This window comes from Urocitellus parryii, chromosome 6 (assembly GCF_045843805.1).
Source record: "Urocitellus parryii isolate mUroPar1 chromosome 6, mUroPar1.hap1, whole genome shotgun sequence".
NCBI classification, from domain to species: Eukaryota; Metazoa; Chordata; class Mammalia; order Rodentia; family Sciuridae; genus Urocitellus; species Urocitellus parryii.
This window is the reverse complement of record NC_135536.1, coordinates 194,963,786-194,990,501: the sequence shown is the minus strand read 5'-3', so window position 1 is coordinate 194,990,501 and position 26,716 is coordinate 194,963,786. Positions and strand designations below refer to the sequence as shown.

Genomic DNA, 26,716 nt, shown 5'->3' with positions numbered 1-26,716 from the left:
AATCTGTTCTGAGCTTCAGCTTCCACCTCTGTAAATGGGGATGATCTGTCCTGGGGAGCAGTGAGGATTTTTTTGTTTTGTTTTGTTTTTTGGTACCATGGATCAAACCCAGAGGCGATTAACACTGAGCCACAACCCCAGCCTTTTTTATATTTTATTGAGAGAGAGGGTTTCACTAAGTGCTGAAGGCCTCCCTAACTTGCTGAGGCTGGCTTTGAACTTGCAATCCTCCTGCCTCAACCTCCCAAGCCACTGGGATTGCAGGTGTGAGCTACACACCCAGCTAGAAGTGAGGATTTTATGTGATTAAGGCATATAAAGTGCTAGAACTACTTCATGGTGTACCAAAGGGCCCAATTAATGATTCTGATTATTAGCCTTAACCAGTTGTTAACAAGCAGAAAGTACTTTGCAAACCCTAATTCACTTACACCTGGTAACATCCTGTAAGTATCATCAGCCCCCAGATTACAGATGAGGCAACGGAGACCAGAGAGGTCAAGTAATTAGCTCAAGTTGGTCTGGCTCCAGAGCCCATGCTCTCAACTATCCACTCTGTGTCTTTTTTTTTTTTTTTTTTTGTATGGGGGATTAAGCCCAAGGGCACTTAACCACTGAGCAAAATCCCCATCCACCCACCCCACCCCCTGTTTTTAATGTATTTTATTTTTAGATAGGGTCTTTTTTTTTTTTTAGAATTTTAATTTTTTTTTTTTTTTTTTTTTTTTTTTTAGTTCTCGGCAGACACAACATCTTTGTTGGTATGTGGTGCTGAGGATCGAACCCGGGCCGCACGCATGCCAGGCGAGCGTGCTACTGCTTGAGCCACATCCCCAGCCCCTAGATAGGGTCTTGTAAGTTGCTTAGGCCCTCACTAAATTGCTGAGGCTGTCCTTGAACTTGCAATCCTCCTGCCTCAGCCTCCTGGGCCACTGGGATTACAGGTATGTAATCCCACATCCAGCTCTTTCTTGTTTTTTGTTTTTGCTTTGATTTGTTTTTTGAGGGAGTTTTTATTGTTGTTGTGGTTAGTTGTAGGTGGACACAACACCTTTATTTATTTTTATGTGGTGCTAAGGATGGAACCCAGGGCCTCATACGTGCTAGGTGAGTGCTGTACCGCTGAGCCGAAACCCCAGCCCCCGAGGGAGTTTTTATGCCTTATTTTGAGACAGCTAAATTGCCCATACTGACCTGGAATTTGTGATCCTCCTCTCTTAGCCTCCCAAATTCTCCCAAATCGCCGAGATTACAGGTGTGCACCACTAACCCCAGCTTCCCCCAACTTCTCTGTTTATTACCCCAGTTAATGCTCACATGGATCCCTGAGGAGAGCTAGTATTGCCCCTGTTTTGCAGGTTGGGAAACTGAGGTGCAGCAGGAAGAAATACCTGGTCCAAGTACGTAAGCACAGGTGACAGTGGCCATAGGATGCCAAGCTGGGTTTCTGCCCAGGATGTCAGCTGGGTCACCTGGCTTGCTTCTCCTGTCTCCAGCTGTGTTTCCTTTGGATCTCCGCCTAGCTTGGAGAAGCTGCATCGGCTCTTGGCTCCTCTCCCCTCTGACCGTCCCCAACCTCCGTGCCCAGCCAAGCTGCTCCTCAGGAAACGGCACCACCCCTGCTGCTCACCCTGCCGGGCCAAGAGCACGCAGCTCATGTGTCTGTGTGGGTCATCCTGGGTGTGCCCAGGACATGTGACAGGGGCTGCAGTCGGAATGAGGGAGAGGCCTGAGGGGGACACATAGCAGCCCAGGAAGAACTTGATTACATCTGTTCCCACAATGTAAACAGCTAGACAGAACAAGCCCCTTGGGGACTGGACAGTTACCAAATAGAGTAAAGGGGAAATATAAGACTTGGTGGCTGGGGCTCAGTGGTAGAGCGCTCGCCTAGCACATGCGAGGCCCTGGGTTCAGTCCTCAGCACCACACAAAAATAAATAAAACAACGATATTGTGTCCAACTACAACTAAAAAATAAATATTAAAAAAAAAAAAAAAAAAAAAAGACTGGGGCTTTCTAAGTTCAGCCGGGGCAGAACTGTTGGCTGAGTTTCTGTGGCTTCTAAGGCTAGGAGGAGACCTGTCCCTGTGTTCTCCTTTCTCATTTCCTCCTTGAAGACAAGTTCCTTTATCCAGGGACAGAGCTGGCCACCTGGTCCCTGAAGGGCTTTCCAGGTTTGAAACTCAAGGACTGTGAGGTTTCTGACAAGGTGCTGCTTCCTGGGCCCTGGGTCATCTGCACTGGTACCTGCCCTCTCGGTCTTGGCTTGAATGTCGACCTGGAGCAGCTCATTTTCCCTCTGATTTCCTTTTTTCTTGGTTCCACCCATCTTTCTAGGCCTGTGTCAGCTGCTGGTTGACGCTGATTTACTCATGGGGGCCAGTCTCTCTCTCTGTTCCTCTCTCCCTCTCTGTTCCTCTAAGGTAACTGTCGGTTTCCTTACACTCTGCGTGGGTTTTCCAGCCTCAGATTGTTTGGAGAAGGGGATGGGGCATCTGTAACGGTGCCACCTAGATGGCTGGATTTCATAAACCAGTTGACATTTCAAAGTGACTGAAGGGAGGAGGTGATAAGTGGTAGGGACTTTTTCGGGGAGAGGGCGCACTGGAGATTGAACCCAGGGTGCTTTACTACTGAGCTACATCCCCAGCCCATTTTATTTTGAGACAAGGACTCACTAAGCTGCTGAGGCTGGCCTTGAACTTGTGATCCTCCTGCCTCAGCCTCCTGAATTACAGGAATTATAGGCGTTGAGCACCACTCCTGGTGGGACTATTTCTTTTGATAATAATGTTAGGTCCATCTTTAGCTTAAACTTGTCTCCTTTTTGGAGGGCCTTCCTAAAAGTTGCAAGCAGCAGCCAACATCTTCCAGCACTGACTGCTTCCAAGATGTCCTAATACTACAGTCTCTGGAGCCCCAACGTAGCATGTGCATTGGTCTAACAAGGACTGCCCACCCATAGCCGGCAATCAGGACTCCGCAGCCCTTTGACCTTTCTCCTCTTTTCCATGTTTGAGCAAGCCCCCCCCCACCAGTGTAACATGCTGTTCCTCTCTCTCTCTCTCCATCCCAGAGCAGAGCCCTGCCCTTCACACAGTGCTCAGGTCAAACATTCTTGCCCCTCTTATCCTATGCTTCATGTCAGCAAATCCTGGTGTCTCTAACTCCAAAAGACGTTCCACATCCCTCTACCTGTCCCCACGAGCACCCACAGAAGTCCAGATCACCGTCCTGTTCTCCTGGGCAACTGGCCTCATCCCCCTCCTCACAGTTCCGACTGTAGGGCTAGTTTCTCTGTACCAACCAAAGTGATCTTTTGAAAAATGCAAGCCATGACATTTTTCTACCCTTTTCAAACTCTCCATTGGCTCCCCATGGTGCACAAAATTCAACCTGGATCACTGGTCGTGACCCCCAAGACATTCTAGGTGACCTAGCTCCTGTCCCCTCCCTCTGTGGCTCCACCTTATCCCGCCGTTCAGTTCAGAACACACCAGTTTGAGCAGCGTGGGCTTCCCACTAGCTTTTCCGACAGTGCATCTTCAAACACATGCCCGATGTAGATGGCTTCCCCATTCACTCAGACCTCTACTCCAATGTCACCCCAATGAGAGGCCCCATCCCCTCACTGCCTGTCCTTCTGTCTGCCTAGATATTTATTGATTGTGCTGCCCCACGGGGGTGGGAGGGAGCGAGCCTGGCATTCTTACTCCTGGCTGAATGTCCAGTGCCTGGCCGAGTCTGGCGCATGGAAGGGCTCCATAAACATTTGTGGAATTCAAGAATGGATGGTTATTATCCTCCACAGACTCTTCAAAAAGAGGAAATTTATGGCAGCCTGTGTGGCCCTGGCCTACTTCCCAGCTGAGCCTCTAAGCTCTCTCTGCTTCCGGTGGCACCATCCATCTCTCTGCGATTCTTCAGGGTTGTCTGGAGTTGGTCTGCAGCCAGGAATGCCATTCTTCCCTAATCTCCTCAGGGGCCTGACCGACCCCTAAGGTCATGGGAAGTGGCCCGTTGCAATCTTAGCTGGCTAGGCAGAAATTGGGACTTTTCTTTCTTCTTTTTCTTCCTTCCTTCTTTTTTTTTTGGGGGGGGGAGGGGATACCAGGGATTGAACTCAGGGGCACTCAACCACTGAGCCACACCCCAGCCCTATTTTGTATTTTATTAGAGACAGGATTCCACTGAGTTGCTTAGAGCCTCACCATTGCTGAGGCTGACTTCGAACTCTCGATCCTCCTGCCTCTGCCTCCCGAGCCGCTGGGATTACAGGTGTGCGCCACCTTGCCCAGCTTCCTCCCTTCCTTCTTTTTTTATCGTGTGTGTGTGATGGGTCACACCCAGTCTTTTTTATTATATTTTTATTATTAGTTTTCATTTTCAAAACTCAAGTATATTTTTCAGTCCCCAGACAATTATTTCGATGTGATTTTCTCTGCTCTCTGTAACACAGCCTGTCTGTCTGGATATTTTGCTCAAGTACTGTACATACAGTTTGACTTGGCCTTGAGCTGTCCATTGCAACCAGGCTCAACAAATCACGTGGAGGTTTGAAGATTCTCCAGAATAATGCTATATTAAGATTTTGCTGAAGCAAGTGTTTTCTTCTAACTCCTTTAGCTGCATAGTGCCCTGAGTAATCATCGTCCGGATTGCATGCTCTTTGGTGGCACTTTTGTTTCTTTTGAATCCTTCTTGCCCAGTCTTTCAGGTACTTGCGATCAGAATCATTTGAAACTTGGCAAATTGCTTGCAAAATCTTTCTGTAGAGCAGGGAACTTGCTGCCTTCTCATGAACTGTTTTAGCATTTCGTTAGCATCGCTGGAGGTAACCCAGAAGCAGCCAGCTCCACCATACAAGGCGTTCCACCTGGAGGCTCACTGCTATTTTTTATTTTGAGGAAGGGTCTCTTTTTTTTTTTTTTTTTTTTTTTTTTAAGAGAGAGTGAGAGAGGAGAGAGAGAGAGAGAGAGAGAGAGAGAGAGAGAGAGAGAGAGAATTTTTAATATTTCTTTTTTAGTTCTCGGCGGACACAACATCTGTTGGTATGTGGTGCTGAGGATCGAACCCGGGCCGCATGCATGCCAGGCGAGCACGCTACAGCTTGAGCCACATCCCCAGCCCGAGGAAGGGTCTCTTTAAGTTGCTCAGGGCCTTGCTAAGTTGTTGAGGCTGGCCTCGAACCTGCAATCCTCCTGCCTCAGCCTCCCCAGTCGCTAGGATTACAGGAGGCATGTACTACCATGGCTGGAGAAGTTGGGACTTCTTCACACAACCCACTTCTAAGCTCCTACACTTTCCCTACCAACATGCCCTCCCACCCCCCATACTAGGGATTAAACTCAGGGTCTCACACATGCCAGTTATTTGTTCTACTGTGGAGCTACACCCCAAACCCTCTCATTTAAAAAAATATTTTGAAATAGGATCTTGCAGAGTAGCCCCAGGTTGGCCTCAAAATTGCATCTTCTTACCTCAGGCTCCCGAGTCTCTGGGATTACAGGAGGGCATCATCATGCCCCATCAACAAGCTGGTCCACCCTGGGACCACACACGTGCTTTCTTGGAGGGAATCTTGTCTCCCATGCCCCAAATCATTTGTCTCTTGGTGTGGGGGAGACGGCTGGCCGGCTTGAGCTCCCTTTTTAGTGCTGGGTAAGGCAGAGCTTCTGATCGGAGGTTGAACCTCTAGTCCCTTACTCTTCTGCATAGCAGCACCTTTTAAAGTAGATAGGTTTTTGTTTCGCATACCTATGCCAAGGTCCCAAACCCCAAGATTCTGATGTGATTGGTCTGAGATAGAGCCAAGGCATTGTGTATATTTTTAAAAGTTCTGCAGGGGGCTGGGGATGTGGCTCAAGTGGTAGCGCACTCGCCTGGCATGTGTGCAGCCCAGGTTCGATCCTCAGCACCACATACAAACAAAGATGTTGTGTCCACTGAAAACTAAAAAATAAATATTAAAAAAAAAGTTCTGCAGAAGGATATAACAAGAAAGATTGACAGCTGGGCCAGGCAGCGTGGTATATGACCATAATCCAATGACTCAGGTGGCTGAGGCAGGAGCATTGCAAGTTTCAGCTAGTCTGGGTAATTTAGTGAGACCCCATCTCAAAATACAAAAGTAAAAATGAAGGCTGGGGTTGTGGCTCAGCAGCAGAGCGCTTGCCTTGCATGTTCGAGACCCTGGGTTTGATCCTCAGCACCACATAAAAATAAATAAATGAATAAAGTATTGTGTCCAACTACAACTAAAAAATTAATATTAAAAAAAAAGTAAAAAGGACTGGGATAGCTGGGCACAGTGACACATGCCTGAAAACCCTAGCAACTCAGGAGGCTGAGGTAGAAGGATCACAAATTCAAAGCCAGCCTCAGCAACTTAGCAAGGCCCTAAACAACTTAGTGAGCCCCTATCTCAAGATAAAAAATAAAAAGGTCTGGGGATATAGCTCAGTGGTAGAGCATGTGCTTGGCATATGCCAATCACTAGTACCAAAACAAAAACAAAGCAAAAAACTCCAAAGACTGACAACAATAAGTGAACAAATGTTGAAAAGAACATAGAACAGAGAAATTAGAATGCTCATTCACTGTTGGCAGGAATGTAAAATATTAAAACTGTTTGGAAAACAGTTTGGCAGGGGTTTTTTGTTTGTTTGTTTGTTTTTGTGGTGCTGGGAATTGAACCCAGGGCCTTATGCATGCAAGGCAAGCACTCTACTAACTGAGACATATCCCCAGATTCATTTGGGCAGTTTCTTTTTTTTTTTTTTTTAAAGAGAGAGTGAGAGAGGAGAGAGAGAGAGAGAGAGAGAGAGAGAGAGAGAGAGAGAGAGAGAGAGAGAGAGAGAAGAGAGAGAGAGAGAACTTTTTTAATATTTATTTTTCAGTTCTCGGCGGACACAACATCTTTGTTGGTATGTGGTGCTGAGGATCGAACCCGGGCCGCACGCATGCCAGGCGAGCGCGCTACCGCTTGAGCCACATCCCCAGCCCAGCATTAATCTTGATAGTAAAAAAGTAGATATAAGGGACTGGAATGGTGGCTCAGTGGCAGAGTGCTTGCCTAGCATGAGTGAGGCACTGGATTCGATCCTCAGTACCACGTATCAATAAATAAAATAAAGGTCCATTGGCAACTAAATTTTTTTTAAAAGTAGATATAATCTAAAAGATTATCAACTGGTAAACAGATAAAATATGATATATCTGTACAATGGAATACTACTCAGCAATAACAAATAAAGAACTGCTGTCATAAGCTTTCACATGAATGAATCTCAAGAACATCATGCAAAGTGGTCCAGAAAAGGGAGATTATTATAGAGACAGAATGCAGATTAGTGTTCACCTGAGCTGGGGTGTCAATAAGGATGGACTGCAAATGGGTACAAGAGATCCTTTTGGGGTGATGGAAATGTTCTAAAACTGAATTGTGGCCGGGCATGGGTGTATGCCTATAATCCCAGCCACTCAGGAGGCTGAGGCAGGAGGATTGCAAGTTCAAGGCCAGACTAGGAAATGTAGAGAGACCCTATCTTGAAATAAAAAATAAAAAGGGCTGAGGATGTACGTCATCCTTAATTGTGGATGGAATATGTGCTTAGTTGTGTGAAGCCCTAGGTTCAATCTTCAGCATCAATAAATAAAAAATAAAGCTGACTGTGGTGACAGTTGTACAACTCTGTAAATTTACTAAAAATCATTGAATTGTATATTAGAAACAGGAGAATCTCATAGTCTGTTAAGTTACACCCTAATAAATCTATTAAAGATACTTTCCTCCACTAGTGTTGAGGTCTCTGTGTTAGAAGCCAAGTGTTGAGGAACCCCTTAGCTGGGACCCAGTCTCAACTAGATGTCCTCCTCTTCCTCCTCTCTAGGTCAAAGTTTCCTCTGATCTCAGACTTTCAGGAAGCTGCGAGCTGTCACCCTGTCTTCTTTTTTTGAGAAGTCTGGAATTTAATTCTGCAGACTCAGCTCATGTAAACATCCCGGTCTTGGCCATTCTGCTCAAAGTAGAAAAACAATGGGTATCCTAGGGAATAGGTGGGAGCATGGAGGGAACAATCCAGGGGTCGTCTACTCCTGTCCTGATATGATCAACTGCCACCTGGAGATGCTGAGCACTAATTCAGGACAGGGACTGAATATGGATTCCCAAGGCCCTGGAAAGACCACATCCCCCTGTTGTGCTCAGGTTGACCAGTTCTCCAAACACGTCATTCCCTTCTATACCTCTAGGTAGAGGCCATACCCTTTCCCTTTCCTTGCCTTCCTGGAATATCCAATTCTATTTGCAAGATTCAGTTCATTGCCAACTCCTCTGAAGCCTCCGTCCTTAAGCACCCACTTGCCTGGCTGTCCCTGGGAGCGCTTATCTGCCTGTGGCAGAGGGTTTTTTGTGATGTGCCTCCCCACTGCTTTGTGGGCTCTGAAGACAAAGGGCCTGTCTTACCTGTTCTCAAGGCTCTCAGACCGGCTCAGTACTTATGGGTCTGGCCACGTGAAGCAATGGAGGGAACACACACCATATCAGACGTTCACAGGGCCAGGAAGACCAGAGGAGACGCCCATTCCCCTCATCTATTCTTGACTTAAACAACTTCTGCCATCTGGTTCCAGAATGGCCAGAGAGCCACTCCCTGTTGCAACCACACTTTGGGCTGGAAGCCTCCCTTCCACAGCTTTCCTGGGGCCAGGCCCACTTGCTTGGACATTGCCTCAGTGTAATTTCAACCTCAGAGAGTCCTTGATGCGCAACTCCTGCTCTTACTACACTGGCAGAGAACAGGGGGCTAAGATATATGGTATTTTTTCCAATATATTATTTTTGACATAATAGTATACACATTTAGGGGGCACAATGCGACACCTCAACACACATACACAATGTATGATGATAAGATGAGGGTAACTGGCATCTCCATCATCCCATTTCTTTTTTTTTAACTGCATATTTTCTTGTATTTCTAAATATATTGCATTTTAACCAAAATTAAATAGTAAACTTAGTAGCTGTGCGTGTTTATGCCTGTAACCCAGTGGCTTGGGAGGCTGAGACAGGAGGATTGTGAGTTCAAAGCCAGCCTCAGCAAAAAGCGAGGCACTAAACAACTCAGTGAGACTCTGTCTCAAAATAAAATACAAAATAGGGGTGGGGATGAGGCTCAGTGGCCGAGTGCCCCTGAATTCAGTCCTGGGTAAAACATACACACACACACAAATAGTAACCTTAGTGAAAAACAATATAATAAATTGGGTTCCATCACCTCACTTCATTGTGTTGAAATAGTCCAAATCCTTTCTACTGAGCTAGTATGTTTTTTTTTTAATTTTATTATTTATTTTTTAGTTATCGGCGGACACAACATCCTTGTTTTGTATGTGGTGCTGAGGATCGAACCCGGGCCGCACGCATGCCAGGCCAGAGCGCTACCACTTGAGCCACATCCCCAGCCCTGAGCTAGTATGTTTATGTTCTGCTTCAACATGGAGGCCAGCCTTTGTCCTGAGTTGAGACCGGGGTCCTCACAGGCCCTGGCAGTGAGTTCCTAGCCTGGAATGGCTACATGATTTTTAGGGACCAGAATACAATGAAAATGTGAGAACTTTCTTCAAAACTTTGAAGGATTAGGGGCTGGGGATGTGGCTCAAGCGGTAGCGCGCTCGCCTGGCATGCATGTGGCCCGGGTTCGATCCTCAGCACCACATACATACAAAGATGTTGTGTCTGCCGAAAGCTTAAAAAAATAAATAAAAATAAAAATTCTCTCTCTCTTTCTCTCCCTTTAAAAAAAGAAAAAAAAACTTTGAAGGATTAATATGGTGACGGGAGCCAGGGACACAGCTCAGCAACAGAGTGCCTGTCTAGCATGTGTGAGGCCCAGGGTTCCATCCCCAGCACTAAAAAAAGAAAGAGTGACAGAACATCAAGCACAGGCCTTTCTAAACCCACGAGGCTGCCCTGGTCCCAGCTGAGGATCCTGCTTATCTCAGCCACCTAGCCCAGGCCTGCTGTCAGCAAAGCTTCTTGGTCCAGAAACATTGCTGGAGAACTTCAAAGTCCCCAAATCTTTGCTGAAAGCTTCATCCCTATCTTGGGTGTAGAGGATTCCAGCTGGTGACAGAGATCAAACAGGCAGCTCATGCTTTCCTTGGCCCCCCCAAGGACACTGCCTTGGTGTTCCCACCACAGAAACCAGATCCTGGAATAGAAATGGGGACACCAGAAAGAAATCACTCAGACCTCAATTCAGTGTGACTGACACAGGCTGAGCATGGTGGCTATAAGGGCACACAAGCCCCAGCTCCCACCCCTATGTAGCCCACAGTCTAAAGGATAAAGAAAATGGTCAGATACTTGAGCATGGGGCAGCAGGGGAGCACAGAAGAGCCGAGCTGACTTCGCCAGAGATGGGATATCTTTTAGGGAAAGTTGCCAGTGGAGGTGCCATCTAAGGCCTGAGGGAAGAGTGAGAGCACACAGCATATGCCACGGTCCAGGGTCAAGAGAGAACCTGGCACATTGAGGAAAACTGCAAGCAGTTCAAGATGGCTGGGACCAGATCAAGAAGAGAGAGCTTAAAGGTCTCGACTGTGAATGTAATGAATGTAGTAAATGCTCTGCTGTGGTAGCTCTTTATAATTACAGGCCTTGAAAGCCAAGCTAAGGGTTTGGGATTTTGTCCTGCACTGAAGAAACACTCAAGGGCTTTAAGCACAAGGCAACTATGTCAGGTTTGCCATATGACTAGACAGATCCCTGAGGCTGAAGATTGTAACAGACTAAAAGAGGGGCACTGCTGGAAGACCAGCGGACCTCCCAAACCAAGAGGTATGGGAGGTGCGAGGCTTCAAATTTCCCTTAACAATCAAATAGATAAATGTACAGTGAAAGACAAAACACAGCAATGGAAAGGAACTCACTGTGACTCCATGTGACAACAGATGAGTACTGCAAGTGCACTGCTCATGAGAAGAAATCAGCCACAAAGTAACGCTGTATGATTTCATTTATATAAGATTTAAGGAAGGGGTAAAGCTCTAGTGTTTAGGAACAAATGCTCAGATGGTTCAACTGCAAAAGCAAGGGATAACTGCCACAAAAGCAGTCAGGCCAGGTGTGATGGCGCACACCTGTATTCCCTGCGGCTCAGGAGGCTGAGGAGGGGGATCACAAGTTCGAAGCCAGTCTCAGCAACTTAGCAAGGCCCTAGACAACTCAGTGAGACCCTGTCTCTAAACAAAATACCAGAAAAAAGGGCTGGGGAGTTGATGGGGTGAAGGCCTCCTAGGTTCTACCCCAGTATGGGGGTGGGGAGATACATTATTAAGCTTCACGCTTTTTTTTTTTTTTTTGAGACGGGGTCTCATTATGCTGCCCAGGCTGGTCCTGAATCTGCTGTGCTCAAGTTATCCTCTTGCCTCAGCCTCCCTGGACTATGGGCATGCAAGCATGCCTAGCTCATGTGTGCTTTTTTTTTTTTTTTAATACTTTTGTTTTAGGGGGCCACAATATTTTTTTAACGCGGTGCTGAGGATCAAACCCAGTGTCTCATGCATGCCAGGCGAGCACTCTACCATTGACCCACAACCCCAGCCCATGTGTGCTATTCTTTTTTGATTCTTTAGTTATAGATGGACACAGTACATTTATTTTTATGTGGTGCTGAGGATCAAACCCAGTACCTCACACATGCCAGTTGAGTGCTCTACCACTGAGCCACAACCCCCAGATTATGTGTGTTATTCTTTTTTTAAAATTTGTTTTAGTTGTAGTTGGACAAAATACCTTTATTTTATTTTTATGTGATGCTGAGGATGGAAGAACCCAGGCCTTGCACGGGCTAGGAGTGCTCTACCACTGAGCACAACCCCAGCCCCCCATGTGTGCTATTCCTTTTTTCTTTTTGGCAGTGCTGGGGATTGAGCCCAGGGCCTTGTACTTGCGTCCCAAGCACTCTACCAACGGATACATGTGCTATTCTTAATAAAAGGAATGAGGCTCCCTCTTTTTGGGGGTGGGGAATTGAACTCAAGGGCACTCGACCACTGAGCCACATCCCCAGCCCTATTTTGTATTTTATTTAGAGACAAGGTTTCACTGAGTTGCTTAGAGCCTTACTTTTGCTGAGGCTGACTCTGATCTCGGGATCCTCCTGGCCTCAGCCTCCAGAGCCCCTGGGATTACACGCATGCGCCACCGCTCCTGGCAGAGGCTCCCTCTATAGTAGTGGAAAGGAAGATGGAGGGAGAAGGCTGATTTTGACTGTGAAAAATGAATAGAGGGGGGCTGGGGATGCGGCTCAAGCGGTAGCGCGCTCGCCTGGCATGCGTGCTACCAGGGTTCGATCCTCAGCACCACATACCAACAAAGATGTTGTGTCTGATGAAAACTAAAAAATAAATATTAAAAAAATTCTACTGGGCTGGGGATGTGGCTCAAGCAGTAGCGCGCTCGCCTGGCATGCGTGCGGCCTGGGTTCGATCCTCAGCACCACATACAAAGATGTTGTGTCCACCGAGAACTAAAAAATAAATATTTTAAAAATTCTCTCTCTTTAAAAAAAAATGAATAGAGGAAAGAGATAGGAAATACATCAGAAGGGGAGGCAGATTAAGGTGAAGAGCAAGGACAGGGTCCTGGGTTCAAGCCCCAGGACCACAAAAACCCAGAAACATGAAGAGCAGTGCTGAACACTCTGGTTAGAAGTAACCTGGAAGACACTGAAGTGGTAGGTCCATGGCAGCTGGTGAAGTCAGATGAGTCACCTCCCAGGAGTTGGGACTCCATTCCCCACAGAAGAGGCAAACCAGGGAGGGTTAAGGTTCTGATTCTGAGACTATTACAGTCCTGTTACTTCATGGTTGTTCATCCCTGACCTGCCCTAGCCTCAGTTTCTTCATGGGCAGAGCCTACGCTGTCATTCCTACTCAGAACTCCTGGTAAAACTGGAACAGGTACTCGGGAAGTTTGGTGCCTTGGTTACCAATCAATAATTAATGAGAACAGATAACAATCACTACATGGTTCTTACACTTTAGTGTAAAAATGAACTACTGGTGAGCTTGTAGATTTGGGCAGTCTTTAGAGTGACTGTAACTCCATGTCGCAGGCAAGGCATGCCATTTGGTCCTCGATGCAGGGTGTGAGATAGAGCCCAGGTGTCTGGCTTCCTCGTCTTCCATCAAAAGGTGAGAGGACAGGACTGCTGCACTGCGGTGCTTATGAAGCTGGCTTGTTCTTGTTTCTGGAGGGCTCGAATCTACATGGAGCAGGCCTCGCAAACCTGTGGGCCGACTTCAGCTAACATTTATTAAGCACTAAGTGTAAGGTGCTGTGCTGAGTACATCAGCTGCATCACCTCAGTTGACCCTCTCCAACCCTTAAGGAGGTGGGTGAGTTTATTATGTTGTATTGAGGAAGCGAAAGTCTAAAGAGGTTAAATTCTTCAGGTCATGTATCTTGAATCTGAACCCAGACTGAGATGCCTGGTTCTTAGTGTTTTTGACCGCCCTCATCTGCAGGCAGCAGCGTCTCGGCCTCACACCTGCGCTCCGGTTCCCTCGGCTCTGCACAAGCACTAGTCTTGGGGCAGGGGGCAAACCTGCCTCCCAAGCTACGGGGCGGTGGGCTCCCTCGGCAGGCCAGACGGAAGGGTGCCTAGCCCAGGAAGCTCGCCGGCCCCCACCGAAGGCTGGCAGGGGGCGCCCAACAACTGCCAATCTCTCGCTAGGCTCTGAGGCTCAGCGAGGCTTGCCATCGGGTTTCTGCGGCGCTGGGGACAGTACCCAGGGCCTCGCTCATGCGTGGCCCACGAGCTCTAATGGCCACCGATACGTAGGTGCTGGAAAGCCTCTCCGATGCACTTAGTATTTAATTTCCTAACTCTGCCAAAGCCGCCTTCATTCTCAGCGCCCCCAAGCACTCCTCCACCGCCCCACGGCTAAGTGTCTTCTACTCCGAGCACTTACAACTCGTGCAGGCGCTAACGGGAGGGTCACTCGCACACAGCCTGGACATGGGGGCAGGGATGGAACACACTCTGGAACCCTACGAGACGCTGGTCCAGAGAGGGCAAGAGGCTGGCTTGAGGCAGCACAGACCCGCGGAGGCTAGGACCCAGATGCCCACTACGTTAAGCCTACGTCACCAGGACTCCGCCCCCGAGTTGGCGTCTGAGCCCGAGCCCCCAGAAGATTCCAAATCGGCCCCGAGTCCCCTGGCGTGCCCAACTGGGTCCTCTGGACCCTGCAGGTGTACTCTCGGGGGAAACTGAGGCAGGGACGTTGGTGAATTCATTTCTCGCTCTGTTCATAACCCGGGGGGAGCAAAGCTGTTTTGCTCTCCTCAAAAACGCTTGGGACAGCAGAGAAGGACGGGAGGAAGGGGAGGGGGTCAGAAACAAGCAAGTTCTAGGGAGCCAGACAGCCCCGCCACACTCAAGATGGCGGCACAGTCGTGGCGAGGTCCCTCAGAGGCGGTACCAGCGCATGCGCAGCGCGGAGTCCCGGCCCGGGACACAAGATGGCGGCAGCGGCGCTGGGGAGGGCGAGGCGGAGGCGGCAAAACGGGAGGTCGAGCAGAACGTGTAGCCGCATCTCTTCAAGTCCGCTCCGGGCAGGTAAGAACCCCAGGAAGCCATGGTCTCGCCGCGAGCCGCGCCAGGGTCCAGGAATCCGAAGCCGGGCAGCGGTGGCCTTTCCGGCGCTTTCCGCTCAGGGCTGCCGCTGGCCTGGACTCTTTCGCCGCCGCCATCTTAGACCCGCGGGTGGGCAGCCGGGCCGGTGGCCGGAGTGAGGAAGGTGGGCCCGGAGAGCGCGGGCGGAGCGGCCTCCAGGGCCCCTCCGCTGCTGCCGCCGCCACCGCCTTTGTGTCGGGCTCCGACTCTGAGTCGCCTCAGCCCGGGGGCGGGAGCGCGCGGCGGGGCGGGGGGCGGAGCCCGGGAGATGGGCCGGCGCGCGCGCGCCAAACAACCCGCCCCCGCTGGGGTTGGGAGAAGGGCAGGTGCACGCGCGCTGCGCCTCGTCCTGCCCTGCCTTCGCGCGTCCTCGCGCCTGCGTACTTTGCAAGTCCTGTGGCTCCTCCTTCCTGGGCCGGAAAGTTCTGATTGGTACACTCCTGAGATGCTCCCGCCTCGTCTTCCTCCAATCCCGGAATCGGACTCTTCCTTCTAGTGGGTTCCTCGGGTTGCGCAGATACAGTTGTTTGTCCTTAGGCTCCGCTGCGCTTCTTGAACTGCGGTACGCGTGAGGGTCGGGAGGCCACCTGCGGAATGAGTACATCACGTTGACAAGGACAGCTTCTCGTGCGGGGAGTGCACGAGGGGTTAGGCGCTGCGCGGAGAGGTTGAGCGGTGCCAGTGTAGAAGCCGGGAAGCGGCAGCAGGGCCTGGAACTGTGTCCGACCCAAAGCTGGTACTTGTATCAGCAGTAAGGCCACAGACTTGTTGCACCCCAATCTCAGCGAATTTATTCATTCTTAAAATTATTAATTTTTCGAACCCAAGGACTCAAGTATGCCAAGTAAGCGCTCTGCACCAAGCCGCACCCCCCCCTTAGAGAATTTAAATTGGTAAAGATTTCCAGTGGTATAAAGTCATCCAGAGTCCCAGTTCTACCGGAATGCGTGTAAAAATTATAAATTCTCTTGAACCTCCTCTCGCCGTTTCTGGCTCTTAAGATGTGGAGTGAGATAGAGGAATCTGAGGTATTTTCTTTTAAAAGCGCCAAATGATTCTGATGCATAGTTTTGAAAATACTGCAGTGTCCTCATTTGGCCTCAAGCTAAACTGTGCCATCTCATCTAAAAAGTGCATCTACCTGGTGCATCTGTATGACAGGACGTTTCTTGGGAAAAATATTTTTCAATAAAGATGAACGAGATGTGTTATATAATGTGTTTATGTTTTAATTTTTTAAAAGACATTCAGAGAAGTGTGTCTTTCTTTCAGTGTGGGTGGCTTGGCCTGGTGCCCTCAGATCTCTGATACGTATGTGTGTACATTTTTTTCTTTGGGCTAAGGATTCTTTATTTGGTGGGTCCCAGTATGCAAAATGAAATCGTGGGCCCTTTGTTTAAAAATTATTAAAAGCTGGACCAATGGTGTGGCCTGTATTCTCAACCACAGGGGAGGCTGAGGCAGGAGGATGGCTTGAGGCAAGGAATTCAAGACCGGCATGGGCAACAGAGCAATATGCTGTGTTCAAAACAAACAAAACGTGTATATATACATACAGATACATGATATTTTTTATCTTCCTCTTCATGCCCTCACCCCTTTGGGCAGTACTGGGGATTGGGACACTTTACCGCGGAGGTACGGTCACAATCCTTTTTGAGACAGGGTCTGGCTAAGTTGCCCAGGCTACCTGGAATTTGTGGTCCTCCTGCCTTAGCCTCCGGAGTTGCTAGGATGACAGGTGTGCACTACCACATCTGGTTATATAGATTTGAAAAATTCTGGGCTGGTAGAGCCCTTGCCCAACCAAGCTTTGGGTCCTCTCGAACATGGTCCTGGTGCAACCATGCAGGCCAAAAACCTACTCAGTAAACCTTTTGGTTGGACGACTGGAGAAATACCATTTTCATTTCCTGAGTTTCCAGATTCCCTGAGGCCAGCCTGGGCAACTTAGAGACCCCATCTCAAAAAATGTGTATGTGTTAAAAATTCCAGGCTGGGTTTGTCTACTGCCTGCCCTGTCTTAGTCTCCCAACTTGCTCTTTGTCCTTGTCCTTATTGTCCTCTCCCTGCAACATTTTACAGGTCAGTGATTGTCTTTTTTTGTTTGCTCTCCAGTTGCTGATACAAGGAGTTCCTTGAGCCCCTGTCCACTCCGCTGCTGACCAGTTCACCCACCTGTGCTGAGCCTTCCTCTGCTGCAGGCCTTCCCCAATCTGTGTGGGACCTTGTGACGTGGGGGTCAGTCCAGCTGCAGAAGAAAACCCTCTCATGCTAGCATTGCAGACCCCAGAGGGTGAGAGAAAGGGGACCTCATTCAGCCTTGGAACCTATGGGCTCAGCCCCCAAGGAACAGTTCCAAACCCTTTTGTTGGCAAGGCACTCTTCGTTGTATATATATCCTGTGCCCCTGCATTTTATCTGCCAAACTGTACTGATGAAGTAATCATTGACTTTTCCCTTTCCAAATTAACAAAGATGACTATGACTAAGTGTACAATAAAATCAGTGTCCCAGTGATTGCTATGATGTCGTCAACAGCCAACCAGAGCTCCTGATCAGCATGAGCTAATCAGTGTGGCCACAATGAGTTGGTAAAATTTCAACATGCAAAGATAATGAATGTTTAAATCTGCTTTTGTGGTCTTATTGTGGGCAAAGGTTTGATTTCTTGTGGGTATTGTGACATATTGAAAACAACTCCAGCATCAACAATTTGATCTTGGTTGGCCCCCTAGGGATATAACAATCCCTGGCCAGAAACCACTTTGGTCATCAAAGCTTGTGCTGGGTGTACTTTGGGTGGGGCTGGTAGGGAATACAAATTGAAGGAACTGGCCTCCTTGCTAATACTTAATGCTAGTTTTCACTTGGGGATTCTGAAGACTTGAATTAGGTAGTCTTTTTTGGTTGCACTGGTTCTGTTAGCAACAGATTGCTTCCTGCCCTGTAGTGTAAAACGAGGTGACCAATTAGATCCCACGCTCCTTCCCCAGCTGTGCTTTGGTTTACTTATATATCTTCTACTGGATGTGAGTGGTAAAAATCCTCTCACGAGTAGGGGCTCCCATTCTTTCTTGTAGAAATAGCTTCTCAAGGGCAGACACTGTTCTGTCTTGTTTGCTAGTCTTGATTTGTAAATGTTTACAGAATTAATAGAGCTCCTTTTGGGTCCAGGTACTATGTTGAGCTCTGGAGAGAGATACATTGGCATGAATTCCTGTTCCTGGAAGGGTTAAAAATCTATAATGAGGAGATAAATCCAGTTTACACCAAACCATCTGAGTACTCAGCACCGGTGTTCATGGCGCTGGGGAGGGCCCTGACCATCTAGTCTGGGAGGGGGCAGTCGAGGAAGGTTTGTTGGAGGATGTGAGCCTAGGGGCAAGCCAGGCAGAGAGTGAGGGGAAGGTCGTTTTGGCAGGGGAGTAGCAGAAGGGCACCTAATTATCGTTGAGGGAACTGCAGCCTAGGTCCCAAGGCTCCTTCTGAAGTACCATACTGGCCTTCCAGGGCAGGACTGGGTTAGATTTCAGCGCATCTGCAGGTGGTCACCAGGGCCCTTGGTTGTAATTGGAGGGCGAGATGGAGCTGACTCTTTGGTCCTCTGTGTGGCAGGTCCCGTGTGGGTGCTGAGATGGCCAATGAGAATCACGGCAGCCCCCGGGAAGAAGCATCTCTGCTGAGTCACTCCCCAGGCACCTCCACCCAGAGCCAGCCCTGCTCTCCAAAGCCAGTCCGCCTGGTACAGGACCTCCCAGGTACTGGCAGGGGCAGTGGTGGGCAGTGGGGTAGAAAGGGTCCTCCGAGGGCAGCCATGACCTTGGTGGGTTCTGCGCTTGTTTGCAGAGGAGTTGGTGCATGCGGGCTGGGAGAAGTGCTGGAGCCGGAGGGAGAACCGCCCCTACTACTTCAACCGATTCACCAACCAATCCCTGTGGGAGATGCCCGTGCTGGGCCAGCATGATGTGATTGTGAGTGCCAGCCTAGCCCAGGGGTCTCAACAGCCTCTGGCACATGGGTCGTCTTCCCCAAGTGTACTCTGAACATCGCTTAGTGCCCAGCCCTGTGCTGACACCAGCAGACACAGTGTTAAGACAGATACAGTCCCTGCCCTCCTGGAGCCTACATTCAAATAGGGCAGACAGACAAACAGATGATTATCATAGAGTAGCACAGTGAAGTTCGGCTACCTGTTGGGCACTGTGCCAGGGAGACAGGTGTGAGAAAGATAGACATGCCGTCTCCCCACAGTCACTAGAGTGGGGCCATAGGATTACAGGTGCAGATGTGTGTGAAGTATGGTGTGAAGAATACAGCAGAGGGGGTTAGGGGTGTTTGCCTAGCATGTGCAAGGCCCTGGGTGTGATCCCCAGCACCACCCAAAGGAAAAAAACCATATGGCAGGGATCCTGACTTGGTCTGGGGAAGGGGAAGGTACAGGAAGCGCTCTGAGAATCAGCATTTAAGGTGAAGTTAACTAAGTGAGAGTGGTAAGAGGAGAGAAGAGTGTTCTAAGAACTTGAATGTCAGAGTGCTGAGGAAGGGCAGGGAGAGGCTGTCTGGGGGGAATATGGGCTTAAGGTTCCTCAGCTGGGGCAGCTTTTATTAGATACAAGCAAGCCACGTGGCATCTCCATTTTATAGATGAAGACGCTGGGGTTCAGAGGGACCAAATGGCCTGATGCCTCACAGCTAGCAGTAGGCAGAGCAGGAACTACACTTTGCTGTGATTTCAGGACCACATGCTCACATACCACACATACTTTTGGTGTCATCAAAGGAGGTCCACTCACAGGGTCTTGATCTTTTGAATATGAACATTTCTGAGTCTCTTTTATTCCTTTCATTCTTAAGAAAAATAAAATAATGTACCAAGCACCGATCTCATGCTGTATGTTGGACTCGCTGATTCACGTAGTAATCTCCAGTGTGAGGTGGGGCTCTGTGTGGCCATTTGGAAGGTGAGGAAATTAGGAAGGGAAGTAGCTCACCCAAGGCCACACAGTTCCGGGTAGCGGGCCAGAGCAGAGCCCGGTGTTCTCTGCCAGCATCCCAGCCTCCGTGTTCTCCGCTGAGTAGAGCAGGGCGGGAGGGCATGAGAGTCCGAAGTACTAGGGCTCCGAAGCACCTGGCCCTGGTTGCAACTCTGCTGGTCTCCCTCCACCAGTCGGACCCTTTGGGGCTGAATGCGACCCCACTGCCCCAAGATTCAAGCTTGGTGGAAACCCCCCCGCCTGAGAACAAGCCCAGAAAGCGGCAGCTCTCGGAAGAGCAGCCAAGCGGCAATGGTGTGAAGAAGCCCAAGGTGAGTGTCCGGGGCTCTCAGGACCTGGCTGGTAAGTGACCAACTCAGGCAGGCAGCCAACAGGCTCCCTGCAAGAGTTGGGCTTAGGCAGGCTGGTCAGGAGGGGGGCCCAGGACACAGCTCACCAGATACGCAGTGTTGGAGCTGGTTGCTAAGTCTTCTGATCCAGTCCCTTTGTCTCTCTTTTGCTCTAGATTGAAATTCCTGTGACACCCACAGGCCAGTCAGTGCCCAGCTCCCCCAGTGTCCCAGGAACTCCAACGCTGAAGATTTGGGGTGCATCCCCTGAAGATAAACAGCAAGCAGCTCTCCTTCGACCCACTGAGTGAGTCCCTGTAATTGGCTTGGGGGTGCCCATTGCTAATGGTCAGCTTGGGGGATATGGTGGCAGCAGGCAGAGCATCTTCATTGCTTCTGTGTGTGCCCCAAGGGTGTACTGGGACCTGGATATCCAGACCAACGCTGTCATCAAGCACCGAGGGCCTTCTGAGGTGCTGCCACCGCACCCTGAAGTGGAGCAGTTCCGCTCCCAGCTCATCCTGAAGCTGCGGCAGCACTATCGGGAGCTGTGCCAGCAGCGAGAGGGTAATCCTTGGGCCCCAGCCCCCTGGTTTCCAGCCACTCTTAGCAAGAGCCAGGGCTTTGCCATCTGGTCTTAGGGATGGTGCAGGGAGCTTGGTCAGAGCATGCACTGTGGAGTGGACAGACCTGTTGGGCTCCTGGTTCCATTACCCACTACTTCTGATTCTAAGCTCAGCTCTCAACACTCCACATGTGGTTCCCTTACTTGTAAGGAGGGAGTAGAAGCAGTGCTTACCTACAGGGTGGCTGGAGCTTACTATTTGCCAGGCACTGTCAACTCTCCACATACCTGAAAAAGAACATAAAAAGAATACATGTATCTTACAAGTGTCAAAACCAGTGAGTGAAATGACCAAGTGTCCTATTAGTGAACTGCAGTTTTTAACTTTTACATAAATAAACCTGCTTGACATTGCTGAAATGTAGGTCCTTCTCTTCCCTTTAACCCTATGTGACACTTACTGACATGACCATAGACTAGCGATTCTCAGAATATATTTTGGAAAATGAAATCTAGAAAATAAACTTCTGAAGTAACAGGGCCCAGGTCTTGTTTACTGACCAGTGTGGTGCCTCTTGTGTGCCCACCCCAAAGTGGAACCTGTTGACTAAATCCAGAGCCTCAGCAGCTCTCTGTCCCTCAGGTATTGAGCCTCCACGGGAGTCTTTCAACCGCTGGATGCTGGAGCGCAAGGTGGTGGACAAAGGATCTGACCCCCTGTTGCCGAGCAACTGTGAACCAGTTGTGTCACCTTCCATGTTTCGTGAAATCATGAATGACATTCCCATCAGGTACATCTCTGCAGCTGCACCGCTCAGTGCTGTCCAGTCATGTAGAAGGGCTCTAATTCTGCCCCCCTCTAACCCAGGTTATCCCGAATCAAGTTCCGGGAGGAAGCCAAGCGCCTGCTCTTTAAATACGCAGAGGCTGCCAGGCGGCTCATTGAGTCCAGGTGAGGCCGTCACTGCACCACACAGGATGGGTCTGTGGGCAGAGTGGAGGTCTCAGGCCAGGTGGCCTGTGCTCACACAGGCAGACAAGGGCTGGGATGTGAGCCTGGGGGCTGATGCCCTGGACACCAGTGACGTGGAATTGGGAGGGGAAGGTGGCGCAGACACCCGAATGGTTGGGCCCTACACCCAGCTGAGCCTGCCTTCTCTCGTCCTTGACTGGCAGGAGCGCATCCCCCGACAGCAGGAAGGTGGTCAAGTGGAACGTGGAAGATACTTTTAGCTGGCTTCGGAAAGACCACTCAGCCTCCAAGGAGGACTACATGGTGAGTGGACCCCAGGGAGAGGCCACTGGGAAGGCTCTCTGGCCACTTCCCTCCAGGAAACTCACTCTGCCTACCCAGGCTGGCAGGGCTCCCGTGGCAGCCTGTCCCGTGCAGTACCGCAGACCTTGACATAACCAGTCCCCAGACTCACGACTGTGGAGGCATCTGTCTAGGCTCCTGGCTTTCTCCCCAAAGGACATCCCTTCCCTTCTTTTTTTTTTTTTTTGGTACTGGGGAGTGAACCCAGGGGCCTTAACCACTGAGCCACGTCCCCTGCCCTTTTTATTTTTTATTTTGAGACAGGGTCTCACTAATTGCTTAGGGCCTCGCTCAATTGCTGAGGCTGGATCTGAATTTGCAGTCCTCTGCCTCAGGCTCCCGAGCTGCTGGGATTACAGGCATGCGCCACCAAGCCCAGCTCCCTTAACATTCTTAACAGAACCTTAGCCTTGGCCACACACATATGGCTGCCTTTCCAACTTAATGAATGTTCAACATCTCCCAAGTGGATTTTTGGAAACAGATTGACAAACTGCTTTTCCTTGTGTGTGTTTATATTACAGTTAAAAGCTACCATCAGATTCAACTCCCTGCTCTTAATGTGTCCAGAACCATTCTGTTTTCTGGCCAAAACCTTTCACTTCTTAAGCCTCTCCACCAGCACTAGCAATGGGCTTTCTTTTCAGGACCATTTTTCACAAGAGACAAGGTTTCGCACTTCACGATAGTAACTGTGTACTTGACACGTAGAGAGTGACAAAGGTAGGTGTACTCACTAGCTGGAGTGACTCATTTTCACTCTGCAGTTTCACAGGCGTGATTCAGCAAAATTACAAATGCCTGCAGTCATCCTTGCAAGTAGCTCAAAGCTCAACTTCTAAATCCACACCAACCAAGCTCCTTGTTTTGTAATCACTGTGCCCTGATAGATGGAGCACAGATGCTGTGAGCTGGGACCACTGCCTGGCTGGTCTGTTCCCCTTGCAGTCATCATGGGAACCCAACAGAAACTGCTGGCATTTGTTGGACACTTGTTGTATCCCAAGGGCCTGGTTACATTTAATGTTCAAACTGCCCTGTTAGGTATTTTGTGTTCCTTTGACCATTGAGGAGTAATATTCAAAGAACCTGAGGGATTTGTCTAAGGGACACAGCTAGTAAGTAGTGAAGCCAGTTTCAAAGCAAGGACTGCTGGAATTCAAGAGCCCTGCAGTTACTTGCCAGCCCCACTGAGGCCCTTTGGTCCCCACAAGTGTCTTGATCAGGAGTTTTCTCCAGGACCGCCTGGAGCACCTGCGGAGGCAGTGTGGTCCCCATGTCTCAGCAGCAGCCAAGGACTCCGTGGAAGGCATCTGCAGTAAGATCTATCACATCTCCCTGGAGTATGTCAAGCGGATCCGAGAGAAGCATCTTGCCATCCTCAAGGAAAATAACATCTCAGGTAGGGGCAAAGTAGTGGGGAGCCTCTGTGATGCCACCAACTCTGTCCCACACCCTGACTGAAGGAACAAATAAGGCTGAGCCTCAAGGCCAAGGACAGGCTTAGGGGAGTCCATGTCTCCCCGCAGTGTTTGGGGAGGGCCTACTGTGCCCTTTGGCTAGGAGCTCTCAGCACTCCTTGGGGAAATGCGGAGATACGATGAGAAAGGCCAGTAAGCAGTGAGGTGGACTGGATTTCTATCCACTCTCTGCAGGCCTCACTTTCCCCAGACTGAGGCATATTACCTGACCATAGGATCTTGAGTACTCACATGCAGCCCAAATAAACCACCTGGACCCCAGGGGTCCCCAAATAAGGTAGTATAACTATTATGTTGAAGGCAGAGTGATTCTCAAACCCGTGCCCAGCAGCAAGACCTTTGGCCCAAGCCTACTTGCACACTAGGCCCCAAGGCATGCTGAGTGGGGTCTGCATCAGTAGCTATATCCACAGCACACGGACACAGGCCATCGGTTTATTCCTCTGCCAACTGGTAGCTTTTAAAAATGCTTTTTTGTTCCCTGTTACTGAAACTGAGCCACAATTAATTGATCCATGGACTGAAACTTCTCTCCCTCGGTGTAAAGCACTTGGCCACATAGTAGATGCAGAGGCCATGGGGGAAGGACAGCCCCTCACTGCTCTCCCTGCCCACAGAGGAGGCGGAGGCCTCCGAGGTGGAGCCCCGCCTGGTGTACTGCTACCCAGTGAGGCTGGCTGTGTCCGCACCCCCCATGCCCAGTGTGGAGATGCACATGGAGAACAATGTGGTCTGCATCCGGTATAAGGGAGAGATGGTCAAGGTCAGCCGCAACTACTTCAGCAAGCTGGTAAGAGCCGAGGGGAGAAGGGCCCTAGCTGATGGCATGAGTTGGGGCCTGGGATCTTAACCAAGTCCTCAGGAGGCGGCTAGTGACCAGGGTGTGGGCCACTGCTGAAGTCAACGCCTTGGTCTTGCAGTGGCTCCTTTACCGCTATAGCTGCATTGACGACTCCGCCTTCGAGAGGTTCCTGCCCAGGGTCTGGTGTCTTCTCCGACGGTACCAGGTACAGGCTTGGGGTCCCAGCGGGAAGGCTCCTCTTGGGGGGGTGGGAGGCTGAGCCCAACACTCACTGAGGCCACTCTACAGATGATGTTTGGTGTGGGCCTCTACGAGGGGACTGGCCTGCAGGGATCACTGCCCGTACACGTCTTTGAGGCTCTTCACCGACTGTTCGGCGTCAGCTTCGAGTGCTTTGCCTCACCCCTCAACTGCTACTTCCGCCAGTACTGTTCCGCCTTTCCTGACACAGATGGCTACTTTGGCTCCCGCGGGTGAGAGCCAGGGGTGGTTGGGCCCCTTCTGCCCATGCCTAGGAAGCAGGCCGCCAGAGCATGGGGCCTGCCTTGCCCGCTGCTTCCTAACGTCTTAGGGCTTTGGAGTCAGGCAGTCTTGGAGGCAGTCCTTGCCTTCATCACTTACCAGCTGTGAGACCCTGGACAGGAGGCTTAACTCTGACAGCTTCAGCTTTTCGGGCTCTGTGGGCAGGCATGTGAATGCCCTGATCTGGTCTGGGGGCTTCTGGGTGATTTAGCTACATGGAGGGCAGCTCTGAGCAGTGTCCACCTCAGAGCCCTCACAGGTAAACTCATGGGGTGGGATGAGCACTGATGGAAGCACACAGCTGTGTTCAAGGGGAAGAAGTGGCCACAAGAGCAAGAGGCCACAGCTCAGTAGCCAGGGAGCCTTGGGTATGCCCTGTGCTGTGGCAACTGCAACTCAGCACAGCTGCTTCTCTAGTGTGGAGCACATGGCACCACAAATTCCTGAGCCTCTGTCCTCTCACCCATTCAGTGTATAGGGTCATGCCTTGCCCCAAGATACACGAAGGGCAAGTGTTAGCCTCTGGCCTGCCTATGGGGTATGGGGGTGACAGGTAGGTCCGATGGGACTGAATGTTCACCTCTGGCCCTAGGCCTTGCTTGGACTTTGCCCCGCTGAGCGGTTCTTTTGAGGCCAACCCTCCATTCTGCGAGGAGCTCATGGATGCCATGGTCTCTCACTTCGAGGTGGGTGTATCACCCTGCTGGGGGAGAGGCAAAATTGCCAGCCACCTGGAGGGCAGCCTCTGATGTCCACCCTGTTCTTCCTCCCACAGAAACTGCTGGAGAGCTCACCAGAGCCCCTGTCCTTCATTGTGTTTATCCCTGAGTGGCGGGAACCCCCCACACCAGCGCTCACCCGCATGGAGCAGAGCCACTTCAAACGCCACCAGCTGGTCCTGCCCGCCTTTGAGCATGAGTACCGCAGTGGCTCCCAGCACATCTGCAAGAAGTGGGTGCCCCGGGGGAAAGCAGGGCCAGGAGGGATGGCTGGCCAGGCCAGGCTCATCTGGCCTAGGCAAGCCCCACCCTGAGCAGCTGCCCGCCTTGTCCACAGGGAGGAGATGCACTACAAGGCCCTGCACAACACGGCTGTGCTGTTCCTGCAGAACGACCCTGGCTTTGCCAAGTGGGGGCCGACGCCTGAGCGGCTGCAGGAGCTAAACGCAGCCTATCGGCAGTCAGGCCGCAACCATGGCTCCAGTTCTTCCTCCTCCTCCTCCTCCTCCTCAGAGGCCAAGGACCGGGACTCAGGCCGCGAGCAAGGCCCTAGCCGCGAGCCTCACCCCACTTAACACACCCTGCAGGGAGGAGGAGCCCCAGGGGTGCTGGTATGGACTGCTGGGACCTGGGCCTCTGGAGGCTGAGCAGATTCCAGGGCCCGCCCCTGGGGTAGCAGCAGGACTTGGGCTGCCAATGACATAGGAATCTTGTGGCTCTGCCAGGGCTCCCCCTCCCTGCCCATCCCCACTGCCTGCCTCAGACTCACTCCAAGTCCCTTGTAAATAGGAATAGGCCCAAAGCCTCCCTCACGCTGCCCCCGTTGGCGCCTTGTTTCATTTGTAAAAGGAAATACAGACAAACCCCCCCCCCCCGCACTTGTGAGGGTCTTGAGGACAGAGAAGGCTGAGAACCTGGAGCTACTTCTGGGACCAATTCCCTTTCACACCCAGGCTCACCTTCTCATGACCCCTGGGCCTTCACACCCCATCAAGGGATACAACTGGTCCCTTGCATAACAGGTTGGAAGAACCCAGAGCCTAGAGCCTGCACTGTTTAGCTCCAAACTCCATAGTTGGGCCTGCCCAGACACTTCTTGGGAGATGACCAACAGCTATGCCTTGTACCCAGGCCAAAAGCCACTTGCTGGCCCTGGTGCCACCCTGTGAGTGGGCAGCTACATGTTTTATTATAGTCAAAGATTAGAAGCTAGTCAGCCTGAGAGCTGCCTCAGACCTCAGGGTGTGGTGCCTACTCTCTAAGGACCTCTGAGCAGAGACCCCAGGGCA

The 26,716-nt window shown here is 50.5% G+C and overlaps 2 protein-coding genes and 1 long non-coding RNA gene across 4 annotated transcripts in view; 2 read left to right on the top strand and 1 right to left on the bottom strand.

Moving 5' to 3' along the window:
• Positions 1-11,541: 11,541 nt before the first annotated feature.
• Positions 11,542-17,332, top strand: LOC144255325 (uncharacterized). Its single transcript, XR_013343719.1, has 2 exons — positions 11,542-14,640; positions 16,816-17,332. It is a non-coding gene; the product is annotated as an uncharacterized LOC144255325 (long non-coding RNA).
• A 950-nt stretch (positions 17,333-18,282) lies between these two features.
• Positions 18,283-26,017, top strand: Pcif1 (phosphorylated CTD interacting factor 1). The gene is given in 16 exon segments (XM_026408323.2): positions 18,283-18,300; positions 18,302-18,458; positions 18,547-18,671; positions 19,868-20,005; positions 20,200-20,330; positions 20,436-20,590; positions 21,232-21,379; positions 21,457-21,540; positions 21,765-21,864; positions 23,143-23,305; positions 24,002-24,174; positions 24,305-24,391; positions 24,475-24,659; positions 25,301-25,394; positions 25,484-25,659; positions 25,765-26,017. Coding segments are annotated over 16 exon segments (2,172 nt in total). The 3' UTR covers positions 26,003-26,017.
• Znf335 (zinc finger protein 335) overlaps positions 20,598-26,716 on the bottom strand; it is a 27,069-nt gene continuing 20,950 nt past the window's right edge. For both annotated transcript variants that reach the window (XR_013343718.1, XM_077799724.1), the window contains exon 29: positions 20,598-20,876. The gene's annotated coding sequence lies outside the window, so the exon portion shown is untranslated. The remainder of the gene's footprint in view (positions 20,877-26,716) is intronic.